General features: G+C 37.2%; 2 protein-coding genes across 2 annotated transcripts; both read left to right on the plus strand.

The window, feature by feature from the left end:
* The first annotated feature begins 5,049 nt into the window (after positions 1-5,049).
* On the plus strand, positions 5,050-6,988 carry LOC132092650 (transcription factor Jun-like). The gene is made up of 2 exons (XM_059498974.1): positions 5,050-5,236; positions 5,402-6,988. The coding sequence occupies exon 2, from the start codon at positions 5,402-5,404 to the stop codon at positions 6,323-6,325; it is 924 nt and encodes a 307-aa protein (XP_059354957.1). The 5' UTR covers positions 5,050-5,236; the 3' UTR covers positions 6,326-6,988.
* Positions 6,989-11,697: 4,709 nt separating this feature from the next.
* Positions 11,698-14,788, plus strand: si:dkey-86e18.1 (uncharacterized protein LOC557342 homolog). Its single transcript, XM_059497999.1, has 5 exons — positions 11,698-11,814; positions 11,960-12,000; positions 12,099-12,173; positions 13,403-13,592; positions 14,350-14,788. The coding sequence occupies exons 1-5, from the start codon at positions 11,748-11,750 to the stop codon at positions 14,781-14,783; spliced, it is 807 nt and encodes a 268-aa protein (XP_059353982.1). The 5' UTR covers positions 11,698-11,747; the 3' UTR covers positions 14,784-14,788.
* The last annotated feature ends 3,306 nt before the right edge of the window (positions 14,789-18,094 follow it).

Raw genomic sequence — 18,094 nt, forward strand, 5'->3', positions numbered from 1 at the left:
GCTTTTGGATCTTTCATTTACCAGCGTGACAATATAAGACTTTCTTTTATAGCATTTCATTTTTGTTATTTAATTGATACGCTTTCTTTGTTTAGTTAGGTCTTTCTATTACAGAATACATCAGGACAGTATGAGCCTGCAATTTTGTTCTTTAAACAATCCCCAAATTATTACAAAATAATAATCATTATAATTCGGGAATTAAAAAAGTCACACTATGTATGAATAACATTTTAATCATTTGTTTTTAAAATGATTAATAGAAAAAAATTGACATCTATTGCATACATTACCATAAATATGTAAACGAAAAGATTTTCCCGAATTTTCCGAAAAAGATTGTTTTGTTTTGTCTTTTTGTGCAAGGCTTTATTGTCTGCGATTTTATGATTTACGTAAAAACTCGGAACAGGGAGGCAGTGTTTGGCTTTATCTCCCTCTCCACCTGCTCAAGTTTGTTGCATTTTTACCAGAGGAAATGGTTATGAATGAAAAGCCACATGCCTTCGCAATCAGCTTGCCTTATCAATCTTTCATTCACTGTAATTAAAAATTAGAGGAGTTTATGAATAGATGAATGAGAAGGTGTATCAATATTTAAGTTGGTTTAAAGTCCCAGTTATGAACAAACATGCATCTCGAAACATCTTTGTCCCGATGGAATGTGTTAAGAATCTAAAAAACTGAATGAGAGCGAGGTAAACTAGCCAGGAGAGGTACAATAAAGCAACTCGAGGTGAAAAATATATTTAAAAAAAACAGCTTAGAAGATCAGTCTCTTATTAGCTACTAACTTAGAAATATATAGCGCCCTACAAAGACAAACCTCACGATGCATTTTATGAAAATTTAGTTTCCGGTCTTTTGATTTGTTCTATGACAGATGCAAATTTGTTCAGATTCAGAGAAATGGAGTCTGAAAATCAGTATCAAATCAATTACAAAACTCAATTCATTTTCCATTTCCTCAGTTCCAGAGTCAGCGTATTAACTGTGTTTTGCCTTTGTAGGCCATTATATGTGCAATATTTGTAATAGACAAAAAGCCAATCATCAAGTCAAGATTTGTCCATTTTCTGTATCACTGATATCATTTTATAGTTTTTGGTAATATTTTGAATACATTTCTGTTATTTTACATTTTATTTTTAGATTTATTTCTGTATTTCTGTAATTTCATTTTAATTAAAGTTTTAGTAATTTTGTTGTTTTTGTCATTTTATTACTTTTTAAAAATGTTTATATAGTTATTATTACATTTTAGTTTATTTAGTTTTAATTTTAATACTTCAATTTAAGCTAAACAGAAATAAAATTTTGCTTTGGCAACTAGCTGGAATAAAATAAGTTTAATTTGGTTTAAGAATTTAATTTAAGTTTTTTTTTTTTTTTATGGTTTTGCTTTAGTTGACACTAATAACCCTGGGTTGAGGTTGGAAAAATGTCAAAAAAGACCAAAATCACAAATCCATCCAAAAAGGTCCGCGCCATTTTATCATGAGGTGAAAAGTCTTGAAATTATAACACATTTCTGCTCATCAAGCTGGAAACATTTAAGCATCATTCATGTCTGCAGCACAAGTCATTTAGAACAAACCCCTGACCCTAATCATGAGAAATAATAAGGTAAGAATCACAAAAAATTTGGTTATTGCTGAGCCATGATTCATAAAAGAGCCTAATCTCTACCACACACACACACACACACACACACACACACACACAAAACCCTATGACCCTCACAGGCTCACCTGTCCAGGGTGCTCTTTCCAGCATCTGTCCAGCGAGCGCCAGTATCCTGATTTACTCTGACTGTAAGGCAGGAGATGGTCGTTAAGATGGCTGTGGACTCCTGACAATGGGCTTGGATATGACAGGATAACTCTGTGACCTTTGCCCAGCCCTTCATTAGGACCCTGGTGATTTCTGACCATGGGCTCGAGGGCAATGAACTACAGAACACTAATTACAGACACACAGTGACAAGCCTGGGACCACAATGGGCTTTTATGAGGGATCAGACAGACTGCCATTAAAACAGGGCAGGGCAGAGGACATGACTGGGCAGCTGTTCCTCAAACTCCACTCGGCTCAGATATAACATGATTCACAAATTCACACGCACAGCAGCTATATACATACATATACTATATATATATATATATATATATATATATATATATATTGTTCAGTAAGAAGTGACACCTCATTGTAAAGCATTATAAAATTATATTAAGAATATACTAAGCATTTATTTCCAATAAACAGTGCTCCTTTTGGGTTTATTTCCTTATTAGGCATGACTAAGAACAGAATGTAACTGGATGTGGTGGACGAACAAGTTCTAGTAAAACAAAATGTTCCCATTCTACTAATGGTAATGGAAAACATGGCTGATTTAGAAACTGAAGCGAACACACCCTTTAACAAAACTAAAAAAAAAAAATGTAACCTGATTAACAACACAGCAAATAACAGTTGAGTGAACATGTATGTTTGTATGAATCCAGCACTGTGTGTTCAGTTTTCACAAATTCTTCATGTGGCAGAGGGCAATTACTACAGCACCATCTCAGAGACGGGTAACTGGGCCATATTTACACAAGACCCTCCTCACAGACGGACGGACCACTGCTGAGACGACTGGGCGGCCAGAGGCTAAGTTACTGCAAATTACGACAGGCCACATGTCAAAGAAAACACACCATGCACACTCCATGGATATCTGATATTAACCCAACAGCCATATTAAAGATTATAGTATGTACACTGATGTATAAATAATTGCTTTTTTCCATGGGTGGAAGGGTGCCGGTGAAGCCCTGTCCATGTACCAGCCTCAACCTGGGTGGCTCAGACACTGAAAGTTATAAGTAGTAATGACATAAACATTAAGATTCTCATATATACATAAAAATGTATATGAAAATTTATATTAGAGTTAATGTCATACACTACAGATGCAGTTGTAGAACTGTGAAATACAGTTTATGTGAGGTAAAGCAGGTGATAGTGAGAACTGTCACTTTAAGCTGAACAGTATTCAGTAGTCTGCATGAGGCTTAAAAAGGAAATATACACCTGGATTTCGTAACATGCCTAGCACGTAACAAAGTACGCCAGTAAGAAAGGTGACATGAGAGTACAAGGAAAGCTAAAAAAGGAAAGAAGCAAGCAGAGAGGAACTTGTTTCACTGGCAAGCTGTCATTTTCTCTGTTTGGTCTGGGTTGTGCTGCCCAAACAAGTTTCTGTCTAGTAAAAAAAAACAAAGATGACTTCTCTGTGTCGTAACTCTGGGCATCCCCTGCTGCCGGCATTGGTTATGTATACTTGTGGTGATCAGAAAAAGGATGCAGGATGCTTCAATCTGGTCATGACCTTTAATTTAAATAAACCCCTCATCTGACCCTTTTGCACTTTAAATTATACAATTTTTTTTTTTTAGAAATTAGAAATTCAAATAAATCTGACAACAAATATTGCAAAATACATCCGAAAGCCACATCTCAAGTCATTATACTGTCCATGAACATTATTGTGTATAATTCGTTTGGAAAACTGAAGCACAAATTGAGATGAAATCTTGAAAATAAATGTAAAAATTAAAAATATATTTAAAAATGTAATTCAGAAGTATATATTGCTTATTTATTCACTTTGAAAATCCTATTCATATGGTTGTTCAAATATTTCATAATTATTGTATTTATTTATTGTAATAGCATCATCTATTTGTTTTAAATGCACAGTGAATATGTTTCACTAAACTAAAGGGATTATATATATATATATATATATATATATATATATATATATATATAAACTAACTTTTACTTTTTGAAGTTTATTTTTTAATTTGCAAAGAAATAATAGCAACAAACATTAACATTAAGATTTAAACACTGATCTGATGCAATATTGAACATCATATATTTGGACAAAATAAATACAGTGTTAACTTAAACAGAATTATAAACTGTATTAATGTCCATAATTTGTATTGAGTGACGCTTCATGTCTTGTTTACGTGCTCGAGCACTTGATCTGTCGCAACAAAGCGAAATGCGCCAGAGACCACCAACAAGTCCTGGTTGTCAATAAAAACGATCTCATCTTTGTTTTACAGCTGTACTATCGCTCAGATTGCTTTATTTATTCATGGTTTTCCTGCATCAAAAAATGTAGAATCAGAGATACTTTTACATAGGTTTGCGGCAATAATTAGAGATATAAACGTACACACACATATCCATAGCACAATCAAATGCAAATAAAAGTATAATTACATATTTGCATAGGTTTAAAACTCAAGGAAACCAAGAGAAAATATCCCAAAGTAAAGGTCATAATTATAATGTCACTTAGTGATTGTCACGTTGAATTCGATCAGTTTGCGGTTGTGGTTTCAACAGTGACGTTTAACACGAGAGTATGTCCTTTAGAGAGGATCTCTAGAGACTGTCACGGAGACCTTGTGGCACGCGGTCACTCCACAATAAGACACGCCCCTTTTCGAAACCATTGGCTGACGCTGACGGGGCAAATGCACTTTGCCATAAAACACCCTGTACCTTGGCGCCACAAAATGTTTTTTAAACCTATTTGACTCCCATTTATATCAGAACTCGTCCCGAGAATCCTGACAGTTTACATGTTATTAGTTGTCTTTTAAAAATTGCCCAACTCTTTATACACTTGCTACCGCTTTTTCTCAAACTTAACATCGCGACGTCTATTAAAGTGAAAGTTGGAGTTGTAGCACGTTGTACAGAACTCGGCTTCTTTATATCCCTCCACGGTCTAAAACAGCTAAGCGGGTAACCAGATATTCAAAAACAATACGTAATCCCACAATGCACCGCTTTGCAGCATTACCTCATCCCATCAGCCACCGCGAATCTTCAAGAAGAATCTTCTGGGTGGGCGTCTCTAGGCAACGCGCCTTATCTGAAATTGTGGAACGCCCAGTAAATCGCCTCCAGCCAATGAGAAACGGCGCGCATGACATCATCGCTATTTTTAGTGGGGCAGCGGTAGCAGATAAGGTTTGGGTCCACGCTGGAGGAGCTCAGAGTATACAGATCTCGCCACAGTGAAACATCTAGACAACACAACTCAAACTGAAATAAACAAGACAACTGTTCGGCTCTGCGCTGTGTGTCCTCTGACATCTGTGGAAGAGCGTTCTGTCCGCGTGAAGAAGAGCTCGGGACGCGGTGCGAGAACTTTTACGCAGTAAGTTTCTCGCGAGACGGGGAGTATATGAACTTTGCGCTTCTTCTCGCTTTTGTCTCTGAGAGCGCAACGCTTGTTTCTGAACACGGACACTTGCTTTAGTGCTTGAGTTGAAAGACTACTTTAGAACTAAAAAGTTTCGTTTTCTCTTCTATGTCTACCAAGATGGAAACTACTTTCTACGATGACTCTCTAAACAGCGCTTTCTCTCAGCATGACAGCGCTGCTTTTGGATACAACCACAAGACTCTGAAACACAACATGACGCTGAATCTGATCGAGCCCTCCGGCAACATTAAGCCCCACCTGAGGGCCAAAGCTAACGACATCCTCACCTCCCCGGACGTGGGGCTGCTCAAACTGGCTTCGCCGGAGCTGGAGCGGCTCATCATCCAGTCCAGCAACGGCCTGGTCACTACAACGCCGACCCCGACCCAGTTTCTGTGTCCCAAGAACGTGACGGACGAACAGGAGGGCTTCGCGGAGGGCTTCGTGAGGGCACTGGCCGAGCTGCATCACCAGCACATGCCCAACGTCACGTCGGCTCCCCAAACAACCATCAGCAACAGCATTGCACCCGTGTCTTCCCTGGCAGGCGGCGCGGTGTACAGTTCCTCCATGCGCTCCGACCCGCCCGTGTACGCGGACCTGAACACTTTCAACCCCGCCATCAGCACCGCCAACCCCGCGATGAACTACACGAGCGCCCCGCCGCAGCACACCGTGAACACGCAGCTGCCCGTTCAGCACCCGAGGCTTCAGGCGCTAAAAGAGGAGCCCCAAACGGTGCCGGAGATGCCCGGCGAGACCCCACCTCTCTCCCCCATCGACATGGAGAACCAGGAGCGGATTAAAGCCGAGAGAAAGCGCATGAGGAACCGGATCGCCGCATCCAAATGCCGGAAGAGGAAACTGGAGAGGATCTCCCGGCTGGAGGATAAAGTCAAGACCCTGAAGTCCCAGAACTCCGAGCTGGCGACCACCGCAAACATGCTGCGCGAGCAAGTGGCCCAGCTCAAGCAGAAAGTCATGAACCACGTCAACAGCGGCTGCCAGCTTATGTTAACGCAACAGCTGCAGACGTTCTGAGAAGAACCGAAGGACATTTGAGTTCACTTCACTAGATGCAAGGGACAAACTTCAAGGGCTAAATGTCTGCGAGCCCGCGCGGCTGCTGGCATTGGCCCGCTAGGACCGGGAGTGTCCGGCCGGCCGCGTGCCGTAAAAGGATGTTCTGGCTGGACTTTTGGGGAGTGCAAAACTTCACCAACTCGGTCCGACAGAGACAGCAACATAGAGCATGAGACTCTGTTACACATTTTAAGAGACTTATCCTTGTTCACTTGGACCGGGTTGCGCATGGACCTGCGCGCTTCAAAGGAGCGCTCAGTCTTAGGAGGAAAACAGGGGATGTGACAACAGGGATACAATGTCTGGCTCACCAAGCAGGGAGATGTGTCCGCGAAACTTTTGATAAAAGCTGCCTGACTTCTGAGTCACATGTTGTCCTCTTTTTTTTTTTTTTCTTAAACTGAATGTAATTGACTTTTTCTTTGAGTTAGTCCAACATGAGCAGTTTCTTTTTTTCTGAAAAAGTTCATTATTGAGGTTTCACTCATTTTTATTTGTAAATAAGATCAACCAGGAGTACTTAAGTTTACCATTTGTACAATATCATTTTTTTATGTTTTCTGAGCACCTCAGAAACGAATCAATATTTATGAACTGTAATAAAGTATGTCAAACGAAAAATTCTCTGTTGTCTTCATGAAGGTCGCGCGCGTGTGTGTGTGTAAGTGTGTGCCTACTTAACCATATTGTGGGGACAAATTTGTTCCCAAAAGTGAGAAAAATCTGACAAAAATCGCCAAAAACCTTAATTTGGGGACGTCCTAATTTTAAATCTGGTATAAATATAAAGTTTTAAAGTGTAAAAATGTAGAACGTTTTATGTGAGGGGTAGGGGTTAGGGTGGGTTTAGGATAAAAGGTGTATAACTATCTGTGTATAAAAACATTAGAAGTTTATGTAATGTCCCCATTTAGATAGCTAAGTAAACGTGTATGTGTACGTGTGTCCACCAAGACAAACTTGTAGTAACATGTTTTGGGAGAGACCGTTTGTTTGGCAGTCCACATGCAGGTTTGAAGCAGAGAATGTAAAAAAAAAAAGTCAAAACTTCATAATAGTTATTCAGTTGTAGCCTAATAAATATGGCAATACGTATTCTGAATCTGAAGGGGTTGAAATGTCAAATCCAAATTATATCAAATATATTAAAACAGGCAAATGATTAACTTTCAAATGCAATAACACCGTAATAATCAATTATTCAATGTAGCTAGTAATAAAATGTTAAAACAAATTGCATTGCTTTAATCATGGGCTCATTTCTGTGTCAACTCAAACAAAAAAAGTTCTCTGCGGTTCGGGCATGAATGCCGACAAAGGTGTCCAGTAAACGCAATTTTCAGCAGCAATCCTCTTTGCCCCAGAAGAGGGCACTGTCGGCTTGCATACAGTAAATCTCAACAGCCACTTGGATAGATGGCGAGTTTGTGATTTCAGTTTCTTGGATTCTGCTCAGAGCAGTTATGAGGATTTTCAGAGACAGCTAACTTCTGCTTGAACATATATATATATATATATATATATATATATATGTATATATATATATATATATATGCATATATATATATATATATTTGTGTATATATATATATATATATATATATGTTTAAGCAGAAGTTAGCTGTCTCTGAAAATCCTCATAACTGCTATATATATATATATATATATATTCAATTAATTACTTTAATATACATCTCCTTAAGTCAAATACATAATGTTTTTAATTCGCACTTATGATAGCAAGTCTGTATTTTCGTGTTTTATTTTTGTCCCCACACACAAAAGAGGCACGTAAAACTCTATTTTCATATTCAGGTCACCAACACTAATTATTATTTAGCATCTTTCAGATCCTCTTATTTCACGGCCCAAGCTTGGCAAACGATGACATCATACCGGAAAATCGGCACCTATCTCTCCATATTAGGCAAGCGCGCGGTCGGAAGACCTACGTCAAATGAGCGGGCGTGCATTACTGGAAGAGGAACTCCTTGGCTCAGGCTAATCTCCATAAGACTGACACACAGACCTTAAATTCACTTTTAGGTTAGGATTGAGGGGGTTGATCAATGATCCAGCGCATTATCAAAAGACAATTACGCAAAGTGAAGCAAGGACGTTACTAGAATACACTAAATATCTTATCTATTGACAAGAAAATAAAGCGACCTGCTTTATACTATTTACTGAATAAATATTATGCAATGTCATGTGGTCATGCGTAGTAAATGTTGTTTTTAAGATGACAAAATCAAAATGAATTTGGTTTAATTTTTTACTATTGTAACATGAAAAAGATAATTTTTTGTCCTTGTGCCATATTTTAAACTTTAGCATACTTTAAGAAAGAAAATACTTTACAAGAAAATACCTATAAGTGGATCTAAATGTAAAATTACAAGGCAATTATATATAATCATTTAAATTTATATATAATTGCAATAAACGAAATGAATCATAGTCATTTCTATTAAATACAATTAACTGAATTTTTTTATTTTTGACCTAATTAAGTAGGAATAAGTAAATATATTTGTGGTTACTCATTTATAATGATGAAGTTGCAATTTAGTACGTTTAAAATATATTAACTTTAAATGTAGGATCAGATAGCACACTACAATTAAAATTGAAATCAAGTACTTTATTAATTTATTAAAGTGCTTTTTTATATTACACAACACATCAAAATAAATGCATTTCTTTAAAGTCACAAAACTTATGAAAAACAAATAATAAAATAAATAAAAGTTTATTTTAAGTTCACTTGGTTGGCCTTTTATTTCATTAATTTGAAATGCATATTAAATACAATTAAGCTCACTTCTTTTTCACAAGGGTGGTAATATCTTAAGAAAACTGCAAGGGCGCTGTTGTTCTAACACTATAAACTCAAATACAAACGACAATTCGTGTCATAGTTATATGTTGTAGGTCTCTTGTAATGTTAGATAAGGCCGGAAATCTAAACCGAGAAATTGACAAATCAAAACTGTTAAAATGTAATTACCGAAATAGCTCACCAATGTGCTTTTTATTGCTTCTTGGTTTTAAATATTAATAATCTATATTAGGAAGTTTCAAATTGTAATGCTGAATTTTACGTTTGTTTACTTTATATCGTGTTGCTAAGAGACAGTTTGTTCATGTCCACACATTTCAGAAGCTCACTGCTTTCCTTTATTGGCTGACATGGGTTCAAACAGCTTTACCAATCCCTATGCGATCGAAGTAATTTGGATGAAGAAAAATGAGCTGGCATTTTGAATACAGAGGATTTGGTGGATGTCCTCATTTCAAATTCAACCTGACAGCCGAGCACAGATGTCCAGCATCTCTACGTGAGAAGATCAAAAACTTTGATCTGGAGAGGAGAGCGTGCCTGCCGTAACTTCTTCTACCCTTGTCTGAAACGAGTGGAACCTGACCTTTACCAGCACATGAGAACTTATGTAGGAGGAGTTAATGAGGGCATTAAAGATGAATGGAGACAGCTGATAGGATATCTGCTGGAGAAGGACAAACAAGGTCTTGTCAAATACTCAAAATCCAACAAGGAACTTACTCCTGAAAGGATCCAGCTGAATTCAAAACAAATAAGGCCACATCTTCAACAGAACAAATGAATCAAATAGCCAAATCTGAAAGTGATCTATATCTCCTCCAGGAGCTGCTCAAAGGTTTGGATGTTCATACTGCTCTCTTGTCCACTGATACTTTGCTGCATCTCACTGCTGAACATTGTAAGGAGGCCATTGTGTACTTTCTGCTCAAACAAAAGGCCGAACTGAACCTGAAGGACAGAGGGTCAGAACGACATCATACTGCTCTTGCTCTGGCCCTTGTGAAGGCTGGTGCAGACATCTGCTCAAATTGGACACAAGAGTACGGTCAAAACTCTAGTGCATGAAGAGAAGAAAAGCCTCAAGCTCCAGACTACAGTTCTGATCATGGATGCCACTGAGGATGATGCAATACTCGCACAGGTTCTTCTGCGAAAACCGCCGCTCTAGTGTGCTGGGCCGGAGCCCAGGTGGCCTCTGTGATTGTGGATGCTGCTTTTGAGCTGAACAGGAAGTTTCTACTATCTGTGTTTTTGAAGTATGTCCAGAAGTTCGTGTCTCAGAATTAGATTACCTCTGCTCTTTTTAAAGCCTATTCTATCCTGTCTTCAATTAAAAAAAAAAAAAAAAAAAAAAAAAAAAAATCTGTGATAAACCATAATTTAATATATATTTAGTTTATATAATAATACAATAAATATGTTAATAAATAATTTTATTTCAAATTGATTTTTTTATGTAATTACTATTTTAAAAGTTTATACAGTACATCTATTATTACTTAGAAGGGGGAATATGCTGTAGCTTACAAGATACACATTTTCCAGATAATATATATATTTTTTTTTCTTTAGGATGATGGCAAACAAACAAACACAAAATAATGTGTTTGTAATTTAGAGAAAAAAAGTTACGTTATAAAAAAAAAAAATTACGTTTATATCACATATAGAAATATTTTTCTCACATAATTTTATTCATGAAATTATGCAGCTGCCTTTATATTTTGGACCCTTTGCAGGGATGGTTTAAGCATTATCCAAAGCATTTGAAAGCTGATGTCATCATATTTGGGGGCATCATCCTTGGCATCAAAAAGTTTGAAACCTCCTGAAACTATGTGAAACAGAATTAAACCAATACTTTGCCCTTTGGGACACTAGACTACATGTTAAGTGATATTTATTTCAATCTGAAATTATTTATTTTTAACTATGCAATTCATATTTTGGTCAATAGATGTCACTCAAACACAGCATTTAGGAATCTGAAATATATGAGGAAATAAATGCTGGTTATATAAACGCACAAAACAGTAGAAGCATGTGTAAATATGAGGAAAATGTGCAAGCTAGTCACACTTTTTACCCTAATACATATTTTCTCAGGGCTCATTTCTTTTTTATAAGACAATTTCTTTAAATAACTTATAGTCTTACCTAAAAAAACTACGGAACATTAATCCATTCATGCTTTGAAATTTCAGTTTTGGGGAACAGAATTCACAACACTTCTACTTTAAGATGGTTTTGTTGAAACCATAAAACGCCACTTTAATGCTGTGTTCACACCAAACGCGTCTGGCGCGAATGATTTCAATGTTAAGTCAATTAGAGAAAACACACGTTTGCGTAATCGAACGTTTGACTTAAAATTTAAAACGATATTATTCAAACGGTTCTTGTGACAACTGAACATTCTCAAACTGACATAAACGTAATATTTACACATTTACAATTTACACATACGGAGTGAAACTTTGACGTAGGTGGAAATACCGTGTCACGTGACCCCGTGTTGACGGAAATGCTTCAGAAATGGCGAGAAACGAAGAGAAGCAGTGTGGCAGACTCAACAGACTGTGGCTCCAGAAAGAGAGAGAGGGTATGAGACGCGTTTCTGGTTTGTTTACACTGAGTGAACTGACAATAATGTGAAACGACGGTAAATACAGTGGTTATAAAGCCAACGTGTTCTCCCATTGCACTCGGTCAGCTCGAGGCATAATGCATCTGTGTTCTGTTTCTAGAGGGTCGCATTAAAGATGTCCACGTGTCAAGGCCAAAGCTTGTAAGTAGTCTCTTTCATTGCCATGCATCTTATCATTTCAGTGAGGCCGCTTGCCATAAATGACAACATTGTCTTATTAATGGACCTTTGACGCGCAGGCAACGTTAAACTCTGTGGCAGCGGTGAAGAAGTGGATGCCGAGCATCAAGAAGGAGATCGAGTACTGTCTGCAGGTACAGATCACACACGGAGAAATAGGAAAATAGTAGGCTGCCATCTGTCGACGAATATACACTTTATCGAACAAAACCACACTTCCTAAGGCACAGAAAAAAAAATTAAATGAGCATACATATGAAACGTCTAAATTATTTTCAATTATTTTGCGGAGGTAGCATTGCAACTTTCAGGCACCGTAACATTGTAACATACAGAATGTGCTTTACATTAAATAATAACAGCAATTAATTTACAAGTAAGTTTACATTCACATTTACTGATTAAATTTAATTATTTTTAATACAAAATAACTGATAATTTTATATACTTGCAGAGCAGGGTAGTTACTGATTACATGCAATATGGATTCCGTAATCAGATAAAAAAAAAATAAGGACTTGTAATTAGATTAAATTACATATTAACATACTTGTAATCAGACCACAGTTACTTTTTCATTGATTACATGTTATTCCCACAATAGCAATACATTATTCATAATTGATTGATTCTCCCTTATTCCTCTTATTTCATCTTTTAAATGTTTTTTAAAATAGTCTACCGCTGATATACATACTCAGAAGGTCTTCCAGTTTGGTGAACATTTACACAAAGACCATTCACTAGTCGAGTAAAATAAAAATAATTTCAAGTTTTTCAACATTTAGGTTTTTGTAATTTAATGGATTACATTTCCAACTATAATTTATGGTGTGTAATTTGGAATCAGTAATGGATTACAATTTGTAAATAATCTACCCAGCTCTGCTGGTTTGCTGGTCCCCCGTCCTGGTCAGATGGGTGTGTTGGCTGGTTTTGAAGGGTTCCGGGGCCCTTTTCAACTGGTCAGGCTGAGAGAGCAAGCTAAAACTGTGCTTATTATCATCAGATTCAGATATGATGACCAGATAAGAGGTTAACTCCTGACATGGTAATACGCTTGAAGCCTTTTAAATGTGATCAGCTGGCTTATGCCAGTGTACTTAAACTATGTCTTGCTACATGTTTGTATCAAGCCAGTTATATTAAATAAAACTTGTGAGTATATATAACCAAAACAACCTCAGTCTTTGATACTGATCTTGTGCATCCATTGCATGTCATACATAAACCAAAAAGTGGAATATATGGTCTGTTTGATCATGACTCTCACACATTTGGGTAAGAGAAGACTTTTATCTGTCGATTTGCTGATAGCTGATAATAGTTTTGAATAGTTTATCTGTGCACCTGTAATTTGCAGCAGTCGCAGTTATCTCACTACCCAGAGAGGAAGATAAATGAGTTCCATCAGCATATTGAGGAACTGGAGACCGAATACAAACGTTACCTGAAGAAACTACGCTCACTGGACCCTACCTGCAAACACAAGCCTTGGGAACCTCGAGCATATGCCAAGAGGAGGCAGGATCCAGGCAGCAATCAAAACACCTGTCAGTTTGTGCTGTTATAGTATCAGTCTATATTAGACAATGCCAGCATTGCCTATTATTGCCGTTTGAAAATTGACTCTCCCTCAGGCCATCCAACATGTAGATGAGTTTCTTCAACAGAGGAGAAATGTAGCACTTGCCCACCAATGGATCCTCTTGCAGTGAATGGGTGCCGTCAGAATGAGAGTCTAAACAGCTGATGAAAGATCAGAATAATCCACAAGTAATCCTCACCACTCCAATCCATCAGTTAATGTCTTGTGAAGTGAAAAGCCAAGTGTTTGGTAGAAACCGTTTTAACTAGAGAAAGAAATATTATGGATAGAGGACTCATTTGAATAAAAAAAATGTCTTGATGGTTTTATTTCTTTAAAACTTGTGCCCCTTTTCATAGCACATGATGTTAATTGATGGAGTGGAGTTGCATGGATTACTTGTATATTACTGTAATGTTTTTATCAGCTGTCTGGACTCTCATTCTGACGGCACCCATTCACTGCAGAGGATTTATTGGTGAGCAAGTGATGTAATGCTAAATTTCTCCAAACCTGTTCTGATGAACCCTTCGTCTTGGATGGCCTGAGGGTGAGAAACTTATCAGTTTCTTTTGTTTTTGGGTGAATTATTCCTTTAAAAGAAACATCTTGACCTACACTGACCATGTAAACATCAGAATTAATATAAACCTTAATATACCCAAAAAAGGAAAAGGATGTGCATATAAATGTAGTCATGATTCTGTTTTTGTTTTTTTTAGCTAAAAAACTGTGCCTCCACAACCCAAGCAGCCTGAGCAGAGAAGAAGAGGATGTTAATGAGGACACCAACCCAGAGGAAGCAGGAAACCACATATCTCACAGTATTATTCAAGAATTACCCACCCCATCAGCTCCTGCTCCCACCAGAGCCTCAGACCTCCCAGACCAGGACCTCCCGCTGTGCTTCGATCAGTCCCGACTTGCTGTGGCGGTGGCCAGTTCACGTGCGGCTCTCGCCGGGCAGCAGCAGGACACGGGTACACTGACACGAGTGCTACTCACCGGCCTGCCCAACCTCCACAGCCTCCCGCTAGCACAGACAGCAGCCAAAGAAGCTACACGTCAGCCGTCCAGTGCTGAAACAGCCCAGAGCAAAACTGAACATTTACTGGGACTCGGCTGCTACTCGTCGTCTTCAGATGAAGAGATATAGTTGAATGAAATACATTTAGACTTAAGTTTGTGAAATTATTAAATATCGTTATGCTCATTAGCTGATGAAACATTCATAATAGTTTATTATTATTATTATTATTGTTTTCAGTAAAATGGTTCTACACATTTAAAGGGACAGTTCATCCAAAAATTAAAATAGTCATCACTTACTAACTCTTGTGTGGTTCCAAACCCATATGACTGTAGATAATCTTTGAAAACACTAATGAGGATATTTTTTAATGGAGTCTGAAAGGTTTCTGTCTCTCCATCGAAGGTCCAGGTAAACAAAACTGGAATCGACCGGCTTAATTCAAGTCTTTTTATTGATGAACAGAATTCATTTGCACACACAAGAACCAATGAGGTTTCTTTAAGTCCATGTTCATCATATGGGATTTGCTATATGCAAATTAAAGCCTAAATAAACTGTTCATCAAATAAATAAAAAATTATTGTGTCTTCAGAGATGCTTTGGTTACCTGGTCTTAAATGGAGAGACGGAAACCTCTTAGGTTTTATTACAAATATCTTTGTGTTTCGAAGATGAATTTATGGGTTTGGAATGACATGAGGGTGAGTAAATGCTGACAGAATTTTCATGTTTGGGCAAACTATCCCTGATATTCAAAATATATCTGATGCATGAAAGTGAAACTTGAAAGTAAAACATTTTCTTGTGAACCTTGAAATCTGTAAATCACCTGTGTTTGTGTTTAAACTATTTGTCTGAACCTAATTTATTCAAGCTATGAATGTGTTACGCAGGGTTAAGAAGAGAACGGAAATGGTTGGCGTGTGGTTAAAGTAGAATTCTGAAAAAGGATATTAGTGATTACTTATCAAAAACAAAATATGAAGTGTTTACCGTTACATATCTGAGAAATACATCTTCAGTATATATAAAGTTTCGATTTCAACCACAAAGGTTTTTTTACAGGATGAAGCCATATTTTAAGTGGCAAACAACTGTGTCTGTTCACACTTTATTTACTTGTGCTTGACGAATGTACTGGTGTTTCAAACATTACAGAAACAAAACACTGATCTGAACACCTGTTAATATAATGGTTCAACGGTTTTGGTTTTTTAATCATTAAAGCACCATGAAGTCAGTTAAAGAATTTGATTTGCTGAAATAATTACTTTGATTAACTTATAAGTGCATGTGACTATTTATGTGAGAGTATTGCTATACAAACCCCAAAGTTTCAGATTAACATGAGTTTTGATAATGCGTGCACCACAACAGGCCTGATTAAAATGACTGCGAGACTTTTAAAAGTTCAGAATGTGCCAATATGCTGAGTCAGAGAGAGACCGAAAGATGTCTGTGTTCACCAAAAAATACATCATTTTTCCTACAGTATGGTAACAGGCTTCTTGCTGCGGCCCACGGTGCGACCCCAAAACCCTTCATACATCAGCAGCAAGAATTGCTTAGCAAAGCAACACTTCTGGGAAACTGAGCAAGAGCAGACTGTTACCAAGCAGCGGTGGAGATGTCTTACTCATTCAGAATATCTATGTGTGCCTTCTAGCACCATTGGCTATGTTAGCTCATACTGCAGACAGGGTTTCCCATACCTGTGAGGTGACTGAAATAAGGGAACTGATGCAACTACAGCACATGTCAGTTATTAAATAGGCAAATATTTCCTTTTGTGGGATTTACAACAAACTATTTGTTGCCTTCTCATCAGTGACATTGAAAGATCTTGGAAAATGATTTGCTTGAAGTATACATTTCATATTTACCACAATGCTGCGATGATTGGACATGACAGGTGTATTTGAACACATATTTCAACATAGTTGAAACATGCTTAGTATGTTAGACTCGTTCAGTTCAATAGATTAATTATTGTTGCTTTAAAATCTTAATCAAATTTGATCACACTTTATTTTACAGCCCTGTTCCTCATGTATGTACTTCATAATGTTATCTTGCGGTTTTGTTTTCATTTTAATTTTAGTCAATATACTCTAATTGTTTATTAATTTTTTAGTTACTCTAGAACACCAAGTAATACTGAAAATGGGGGATGTTGCCTTGGCAGAAATATTATATATATATATATATATATATATATATATATATATATATATATATATATATATATATATATATATATACTGCAGATGCTAAAAGGCAAACATCCAAGGACTTAAAACAGTGGGAAGAGGGAGCACTTTGGAGAAAAAAGGAACATAAAAGGGTATGTGTTGTGTAGTTTATTACAATACTAATGCTTTAACATTCTTCCTCATGAACAGCCTGAGAAGTGGGTATATGAGAGGGAGGGCAAGCTACTAACGATAACGGCTGATTTTTCCAGGAAGACCCAACGACGCTGACATGCAAGAGGTTATGCAGCAGGTAAGGGTGATGCCTTTTCCTGCCCCGCTTGGTTTCAACCACATTATTCATCTCACCGTCTCAGCCCTAACCATTCTCATGCAGACCCCTGAGATTGCATGCTGCAGGATCGAAAGCGCATTCACACGTTCATATGCACAGACAGACGTTTCATGTGGCAGCTCCTGTTCTTTAGCGGTATGTGAGATTGGGTTTACAGAAACTCCTTTTCTGCTGCATCACTGTTTACAAACACTCACACAAAAGTCTTTAACACTTAGATAGCTTATAGAAATGGAACATTTCTATTTGATAGGTTATAGGTGCAAATATTATTGAAAGTAAATGGTTCAGGGTTTGGCACTGGCAGTGGCATTTTCAGTTGTATTACCACAGAGCCTCTTAAGGGGGCGTTTGCACGACAGTTTTCAACTTAAAACGGAAAACCTTTAATGCGTTCTGGTCACTTATTTACTCACCTAAAACAAACTTTTGAAAATATGTTTCAAAGTGCAAGTTTTTGTAAATGATAGCATTATCGCCTCCATGCAAATTAATCTGGGAAAACAGTGACGTCACGCACATGTGTATTATTACGTGTTGAGTTTATAGGTTTGTGCCTAGACATAAAAAAAATACAAAATTTTGCAAGTGAACGAAATGTAGAAAAATGCTATTAGTTACCATTTATAGTTTAATATCTATCTAACGGGGGGAAAATTATATTCCTTAACAAATGAATTGTTAAATGGACAAATCTTAAATATTAAATGGATATAGTTATGCATAACAATAGCAGGATTAGTGAAGTGCTGTGTAAATAGTTTAAATGTAGTATAGCATGTCACACCATCAAACTGTGAATGAGTGGTGGGTTTGACACAGAAGGCCATGTGACAATCAAAGTAACCCTTTTGACAACTTTCTGTAAAGTTTCTATTCTCAATCAA

The sequence above is a fragment of the Carassius carassius genome, chromosome 18 (genome assembly GCF_963082965.1).
Source record: "Carassius carassius chromosome 18, fCarCar2.1, whole genome shotgun sequence".
Lineage (NCBI taxonomy): Eukaryota > Metazoa > Chordata > Actinopteri > Cypriniformes > Cyprinidae > Carassius > Carassius carassius.

What these genes read in the sequence shown, in the direction of transcription:
- LOC132092650 (XM_059498974.1), top strand. Translation starts at nt 5,402, where the DNA reads ATGGAAACTACTTTCTACGATGACTCTCTAAACAGCGCTTTCTCTCAG.
- si:dkey-86e18.1 (XM_059497999.1), top strand. Translation starts at nt 11,748, where the DNA reads ATGGCGAGAAACGAAGAGAAGCAGTGTGGCAGACTCAACAGACTGTGG. An exon ending in GCTCCAGAAAGAGAGAGAGG is followed by an intron (nt 11,815 to 11,959) that starts GTATGAGACGCG and finishes TTCTGTTTCTAG; the next exon opens with AGGGTCGCATTAAAGATGTC. An exon ending in ACGTGTCAAGGCCAAAGCTT is followed by an intron (nt 12,001 to 12,098) that starts GTAAGTAGTCTC and finishes TTTGACGCGCAG; the next exon opens with GCAACGTTAAACTCTGTGGC.